Source organism: Amphibalanus amphitrite, unplaced genomic scaffold (assembly GCF_019059575.1).
Source record: "Amphibalanus amphitrite isolate SeventyFive unplaced genomic scaffold, NRLGWU_Aamphi_draft 000001F_arrow, whole genome shotgun sequence".
In the NCBI taxonomy this organism is placed as follows: domain Eukaryota; kingdom Metazoa; phylum Arthropoda; class Thecostraca; order Balanomorpha; family Balanidae; genus Amphibalanus; species Amphibalanus amphitrite.
In genome coordinates this window covers 2,387,210-2,395,001 of record NW_024881499.1, presented here as the reverse complement: position 1 = coordinate 2,395,001, position 7,792 = coordinate 2,387,210, and the positions used below count along the sequence as shown (strand labels likewise).

Below are 7,792 nucleotides of genomic sequence, written 5' to 3'. Positions count from 1 at the left end.
ACTAGGGGGCCGTCCAGACCAATAACTCCCCCTAATTTTTATCATCCTTCCTTCTAGGTCTGTAATGAATGGCCTTGTCAGACTCAAAGAGCGTAACCCTACAAAACAAACACAATATCCTGACGTACTTTATTGATAATTATGCGTACTTTTGGCATGCATGCGCACTTTTTATTACGATCATTTAAGTACAAAGTAGTCGTTTTCCCGACGGCCATCTGGTGCACTTTTGGTGCACACTCACTGCCGATTTGGTCAAATTAGGCTCATGGCTGCATTTTAGTAGGTTTCCATTTAGGGTCAACCTCAGCTCACCGCCCCTGCAGAAGCGACTGCATGCAACGCTGATCAGTTCATTGCAAAATGCATGCCTCTGTCGGAAAAATATTACACACAAAATGCATAACTGTGTCAGAAATATGCATATATTACACACAACCAGCTTCTCATTCATTATTCATTCCTCCGAGTATTTATATAACAATAATACCTACCTAAGCACGACGGCACGTGCCCCACTGGACCCGGGATAAGACGCATACATACCCACACTGTTCATGGACACAGGACAATGGACATAAGCGACTTTGCTGGGCTCACAGCGGACGGAGAAATAAGTGTACGTCTACTTGTCTTATAGTTTTGCCCGGTACATTAGCCTTCTTGCACCTTCCCAGGTCCGCGGAAAACAAATCGTGGAAACAACTTTGTGAGCCACATGGAAACGACTATAATTCTTCTTCACACAAAGTCTACTGCGGTTGGCATAAACTTATACAAGTAACGCCATAACAACACAGCTAGCCAACAACCTGTCACCGACATTATACAATGCGCATCAATTGGGAATAAAAGTCTGGGAAACCTAGGCATATAACCCGCGCCCCACTGGGGTCTGCGTATAACACGCCCTACTGGGGGGGGGGCTATTCATAGCCCCCCCCCCTCCTAACTCCGAAACTACTGGGCCGATCGTCAAAATTCAAACGGCGTCTGATAGCCCCGGAAAAACTGGCATGCGAAGCCTAATTTCATTGACCTCGAGGTCACCGATGACGTCACAGGTCAGGTCAAAGTAAAAATTATTAGCATTTTGGCTTCTTCACGTTTTGGGCTCTGGCCGCCGTCTTACAAGTCAGATCAGGCTCATTTTTGGTTCACACACTCGTGAAAAGATACTCTAGATACTCTGAGGGTACCAAACTTGTACTTTGATTTTCAGGTCAAGGTCAGGTCATCACAGGTCACGAAAATATTATATCATCCGTCGGTCACGTGACACATGTTTTATGGTCCATTTAGGCCAAACATTTTGAATTTGATGTCGTCTGTGTCATTCGAGGTCATTTTGAGTCAAATTTAGCTTAGGTCAGGTCACTTTCAGGTCAAAAAGGTCAAATTTTGAAGTTAAAATTTTTCAACAAAAAAAAGGTGTCTATTGGATGCAGTTTGAGCTCAGGAACACGATGGTGCTATTTATATTGGCGTACGATGTCAAATTCATGCTGAAAAATTGATTTGAAAAATTAATAATTGTTAATTTTTTGCAATAATGCGTATAACTTGGCCATTTTTGAAGATATTTAGCTAAAACTTGCTAGAGTTAGTCATAATAATGCGTTCTATCACATATGTTCCGGTTTTTTTCGAAAAGTCAAAAAAGAATTGAAAAAAATGTAAAAATATAAATTTTGAATTTTATTATATAAAGTTTTCGAAATTCTCAAAATTTCGAAAATCAGAGATTGCAGTTTGATAGCGCAGTCTATTCTGAGTCCTCTCATGCAAAGAAATTGGATCTAGCTTAAAAACTGAGCTCTTGGGAGCGATTGCCGTGGTTCAATGTTTTGCGTCGAAATCGGCCGAACATGACGTCACTCTGACGTCATTTCCGGCCGACCTATGGTAGGTACGAAATTCAAATTTTGACACAAGGTGTCAAATTGATGAAGCCGAAGGTACTGAAAGTTTGGCGTCAACACGTCAAGCGGTTTGGAAGTTATTGCAAGAAAACTGGAGGGGGGCTATAAATAGCCCCCCCCCAGTAGGGTGCGGGATAATAGGCTGCTTATCTCAAAATGCTCATGCGACACAAAATGCAGCGAGGTTCATGAATCATGACATTATCATTTATGTAAGTACATATCTTTAAATATAACATTGCAAAAGACGTTTCACTTGCTTTATAAACATATTTACCCCGTACCCGTGTTTTCTCAAAACCATAGAATCCGCATAACCTAAGGAATCTACTAGTACACACCATGTTTATATGTGACTGGAACAGAAAGGAAGCGATGAGTTCGAACTGCTAATCGAATGCAGTATGCAGCCCTCTGTCGATCGCACAGACGGCTTTTACCGGCCGCGGAGCCTGGGCTTGAAGCGCCAGTTGTTGGGGTTCAACTGGTTGGCATGGTTGTTCAGATCCGCCCGCGTGCGCTGGAACAGGACGGCCAACACAGTTCAATGCCGAATCACAGTGAACAGACCTCTAAACCAGTGCAGCTCGGACGGGACCAGGCGAGGACTAGGTCGAGTGAATGTTGTTTGCTTGTATCTCGTAAAGCTATATCCCTCGCCGGCCGAGGGGGGGGGGGCGGGTGCCGCCCCCCCCCCCATAGGGTTTTTTTTCGCGATAGCTCCGAGCACGCTGGCGATAGAGAGCTGAAACTTGGCATACCTGACCTTTGATTCAAGCCGAATCTTTTGACACCAACCGCATTTTTGGGTCAGGTCAGTGGACTCAGGAAGACCTGCCGAATCGAATGATATGCGACATGACCCCTTTCGGCCAACTTCGTGACCTGGGGGTGCTGACCTGACCTTGACCTAAGGTCCACACCCTAAGTTCACCTGACCCGAACAAAAAGTATATCATTCGACGCGCCTGAGCGAGGCGAACACGATGCTGCCAAAATCGCGGCTCTGCGGCCGTTTTTTGCGAAGTTATTCACCAAAAACTGAACCGTACCTTGGGGCACTTGACCTGACCTCAGAGGTCACCGGTTGACCTAGGACCTTAAAGTCGGATACCAATCTCTGCGTCTGGTAACGGCGCACACGCTCGTTTTTCCGCGACGCGCTAGCTCCACCAGGGGCGAAACGGCGAGGGGGGTCGTACCCGCCCCCCCCCCCTCGGCCGGCGCGTATGTAGAAAACCAATAGGTTCGGCGAGGGATATACTATTTAGCGTATTTTGTTACCGCCTACCGGGCCGCGACAGCCTGTTTATCGGGCGGGGGAGAAACAACGACCGTCGAGGACACACTGGTCCAAGGGCTGCTGCAGCCTGCAGGCCTTGTTGCTCCGGCCAGGTAGTGCTGTATACTGTAGGCATAGGTACTAGCTCGAGTCGCACATCTTTATCACCCTTTTAGGTGATCGAATATGCTTGACGGTCGGCGACGCATAATAAGATCGGAGTGATTGTCCGGCGGATTTCCTGAATTTACAACATCGAATAACACGTATACATTGAATGGCAATGTCCTCACCCCGCGGAGCAATGGAAGTAATTCGTCACCGCCGCCGTCGCCGCCGCTTATTAGGCCACATATTGGGCCGCAGGACGTCACGATGACCAGCAGCAGCAGCAGGCTGCCGGTGGTTGTGGCCAGCGCCACGGACCAGCGCCTCTGGCGCGCCACCCGCTTCTGCACGGTCGGCGCACAGCCGGCACTGAACGCGCCCTCCGCGGCGCTGCAGGTGGCCGCCGCGGCTCGCTCGCAGCACGAGTCGGGCACCGTGCCGTTGCCGAGCACGGGCGCCCAGTCAGCGGCGCAGGTGGGTCCGCAGCAGTGCAGAGCTCGCTGCACGTGGTCCCAGTCGCGCGCGATGGGTGAGTTGTTCCGGTACTCGTCCAGCGAGGCGTTCATGATGGCGGTGACGTGGTCCAGCGTCCCGCCGGCAGGCTGACCAGTAATTTCATCTAGACGGGCAGCCACGAAAAAGAGCGCCAGCAGCAGCAGATTGCCGAGCAGTGACGTACACTGACATGCAGGCAGCAGGATAAACAGCAGCAGCAGCAGGCCGGCGCCGCCGAACACAGTCGTCCAGACGTCGTTCGACACACAGAAGTCTGCCCTGATGCACTGGTCGCCGTCCAGCCGCGCCACGGCCTGCGCCCCGGTGTCGGCGAGCCGGCTGATCCCGAGCCCTAGCAGGGTCCCGGAGAGCGTCAGCACCGACATGGACAGCAGCAGCACACAGCGGCAGCCGCACGCCATGGTGGCCGCTCGCGTCGGCACCGACACACCTCCCAGTCTCCCACTGAGGTTCGACGGACCGAAAGGTGTAGGAAGGTCACCCGCTATCTGTTTCGCTATCTGGCTGTACTCGCCATCGTATCTGTTCCGCTATCTGACTATCCACCGCGTGGAAACTCTCTACTGAAGCCGGTCGCCAACTGCGCTGCCCAGGGCGCTGCCGGAGTCTGGGCCGACGGGCCGGCAGGCGGCACCCGACACTGGACGGAACAATATTCTGATTTCATGACGCTTTTCAATATCGGCATCGTATCCGTACCTTAGGTGTTTTTTGGCCGTAGCACACTGTTATAAGAAGTTATAATCGAAAAAAACTGTTGGGGACTCTTATTTAACTGAGATGACGCCTCGAACCATAAAAAATGTCACGGGTGGAATCATTTTGAATGGTGATTTTATTGGGGCAGTAATCGCCACGCCATGATGTTTGGATCGCCCACGATCGTAAATACAAATACAAATAGGCAAAGCCGGCAAAGCCAACTATTTGTGATTTACAGCGAATTCGTCAAATCATAATTTAGTGTAGGTAACTTTTGTACTTTGGTTTCGAAAACACCGCTAATGTTACGATTAACGGCGCAATGGCACATGAAATATGTTCAGAAACTGCTGCTTAGGACGATTGCGAAATTGGTTGCCAGGCAACTGCCATATGTACTTCAGCCAGTCTTCAGACGATTTTGGTGAAACTTACTATGCTGAACAGGTAGTCGGGGTCAAGGCATTCTTGTCCGGTTTGTTTTGTGCAGTAGGGCAGCAAGTTGGCAGTTGCCTCTTTCTATAATTTTCAATGCAAATGTGTTCCAGGTTGATGATTTCGTGAACCAAGATAGAATCAATCTCGAACTTATTCCGATTTCATGCTTTTTGTAAGTGACAACCCAATCTGTTGACAATATTCGTCTATCCATTCTGGGCTAATCTCACAAAGGTGAGTGCCAGGTGGATAACTAAGAGTTAAGATGGATACAAAATGAGATGTTTGCCTGTCATTGAATTTTAAGGCCACATCGGAGTTCTATAGCCTTGGCCACATCATTGGCTTTGATGGCGATGGTTCAGATACGTACTGAATCCGAAGGTCTTTTCGAATGACTGGAGTCGTATTCTCTGCATCAGATTTCATGGAAGAGGACTTGAAAACCTTGAAACTTGATACACTTACCCTCAAAATCCAATTTTATCAGTTTTCCCCATATCAGTTTTATCTTACAGGAGAGCTTTACACTCAGAAGCATGGCATTATGCCCCATAGACGGCCTTTGGTGCGCCTGTTATGTGTTATTAGATTAGAAATGAAAGTGCACTAAAATGCTGCATAAACTGTTAACTCACCTGGTTTACTCTCCTGGTTGGGTTCCCGCTTCCCAGTGTCCTTAAAGGAAGGGAGGAAGGAAGTGAGAAGCAGTTACAGGAACCCTGAATCCTAGACTCACCAGCCTAAGTTCTCACACTCAACGGGTCACAACGGGCAAAGCAAAGCTTAAAACTTAAAGCAACTGGCAACATCTATTTGAACTCACTATTTTATGGAATTCTGCAGTGTTTTTTGTTATAATTCTGCTGCACTTTTCACTCATCCAACGCAGACATCAAAATGGCATTGTTAGTGTAATATGATTATTAATTATATCTCTCTTCCTCTTCATAGTATGGTTGATTTGACATTAATATATTGAAAATAGTTGCCCATTTCAACATTTTCATGATAGTTTTCATGTTATTTAGCATGGAGAAGTAGATTCTGACTGTAGGAAATGTGTGTTTTGGTGAGTAAAGGTCTACTCTAGACCAGAGGCCTGTTGCACCAAACTACCCAGCTAGGTAAAATCGAAAAACCAGTTTCAGAATAAGCTTATCTAACGATGGTAAATTTGTTTGCAATAGCCCAATACATAATCCTACATGTGCCTGCTAAATTTTGCACGCAAATTGTTACATTTGAGACTTGAACTGGGTATACGATGCAAAATAATCCAAGCATTGGTGCAAGAGGATTTTGGTGCAAGAGGCCTCTGCACTGATTTGATACTAGTAGGTACTTATGTATCATTTTGACGAGATATTCAAGGTTTTGGTAAGCATTTGTGAAGTGGATGAGGGATGGCAGCCATTACCCACCCAGCGGCCACACTGAGACTACAAAACATGGCAGACTCGAGTTTCAGAGCCAAGCAGAGATATGGGGACATGCTTACTGCATTGGAAACGCACCATTCAAATGTGTTTGTGCTGGGGGATGAAAGTTTCAACTGGGTATTGAAACACTTCTTGCCAGGTGTGCAAATTATGGACACAGCCAGGCGTTCCTGCTTACCTGCAAAGCATGGTAGACCAGATCTTGTCAACAAGATCTGGTCAGTGTGGAGGCCCTCAGGCCTCAGCTCAAGCTGGCTTGTGTGTGGTGCTGTGAAGAATTACCAAAGTGTGGGTGAAAATTACTGAAATCACAATGTAAATTTATAGCAATTCTTTAGCACATGTAACCAAGGTATGGCTCAGGATTGGTGTGGAGCACTGGAGCAGTGCCTAATGTACCTATTGGGGGCCTACCGTGCTGAATTGCTGTGCATGGTGCAGGCTCATCATTGACTAAGAAAATTATTCTTGAGAATTGGGAGGCACATTGGGGTCAAGTGTCGGCCATAGAACAGCTGGCCTTTAATTGCATTTTTCACATTACAAGTACATAATGCTAAATTCTTCTGTGAAAATTGAAGTTGTTGGTGGGCATGAGTGTGGAGTTGTCACCCTAGCTGGTGCAGCTCATCATCTTGATCTCTGTTGCCATGGTTTGCAGTGTGCATTCCAGTAGGTTGAATTTTAGATGGTGTGTTGAATTGTTTAAAGGAAACAGTCCACTTTCCTGAAATCAGTATTTTGCTATTGATTTATGATTTTTTATGCTCAAAATAATCATGAAATAAAATAAAACCTTTTTGTAAAAACAATTATTTTCTTTATTTTAATATAGGGCGAACTATATTCTATGTAAAATAATGTTTGACGCGGAAGCTTATTACGCATTGACCAATCATATTGCGTTGCTCAAACCCACGAATACTGCATTGGCTGTAAGCAGCACGCTGATTGGCTGACGATGACGTGGCTGCATTCCTGTGCAAGGCACGCATTCCTCTACAAGGCACTCTTTTCGGAACGAGAAATGGAATTTCTTCGTCTAGGGTGATCGTTGAGCCGTAAAAGCTCCTGATTTGTGCTAGTCTCAGCTCAAGCTACGAAACTGCTATTCCAGCTCAAAAGTGGTCAGTCAGTGACTGACCAGTGACCACGTCTATATGAGCAACTCGATAACAGAAATAATGATGTCATCGTGAGTACCATCCTGGAAGGAAATGTAACTATTTGTTTTGGTAGCAAAATTTTGAGGTATCGTGTTGAAGCTTAGATAGTTACCTACACTGGTTTCATTGTAATGTTGTTGTTGTTTTTTTGTAAATTCAAAGTGTGAATTCCGGTAGACAGATCAAAAAAATAGATATGGTTTGGAAATTGTTTGA

General features: G+C 46.4%; 2 protein-coding genes across 5 annotated transcripts in view; one reads left to right on the top strand and one right to left on the bottom strand.

The window, feature by feature from the left end:
* Positions 1–381: 381 nt before the first annotated feature.
* On the bottom strand, positions 382–4,268 carry LOC122389643 (tetraspanin-9-like). Its single transcript, XM_043381893.1, has 2 exons — positions 3,498–4,268; positions 382–2,442 (listed from the first exon to the last, which is right to left on the bottom strand). The coding sequence occupies exons 1-2, from the start codon at positions 4,227–4,229 to the stop codon at positions 2,359–2,361; spliced, it is 816 nt and encodes a 271-aa protein (XP_043237828.1). The 5' UTR covers positions 4,230–4,268; the 3' UTR covers positions 382–2,358.
* A 628-nt stretch (positions 4,269–4,896) lies between these two features.
* LOC122389332 (NAD kinase-like) overlaps positions 4,897–7,792 on the top strand; it is a 66,558-nt gene continuing 63,662 nt past the window's right edge. The window contains exon 1 of one of the 4 annotated variants that reach the window (XM_043381273.1): positions 4,897–5,202. Coding sequence is in view for 2 of the 4 variants with exons in the window: in XM_043381353.1 (XP_043237288.1) it covers positions 5,132–5,140 (9 nt within the window). In the remaining 2 variants the exon portion in view is untranslated. The remainder of the gene's footprint in view (positions 5,203–7,792) is intronic. The other 3 variants (XM_043381353.1, XM_043381772.1, XM_043381698.1) reach the window with 3 other exon arrangements.

Excerpts from the sequence above, each read along its gene's own strand:
- LOC122389643 (XM_043381893.1), bottom strand. The coding sequence starts at position 4,229 with ATGGCGTGCGGCTGCCGCTGTGTGCTGCTGCTGTCCATGTCGGTGCTG. Across the intron at positions 2,443-3,497 it reads TACTTCCATTGCTCCGCGGG|CGCACGCGGGCGGATCTGAA; the intron begins GTGAGGACATTG and ends GTCCTGTTCCAG.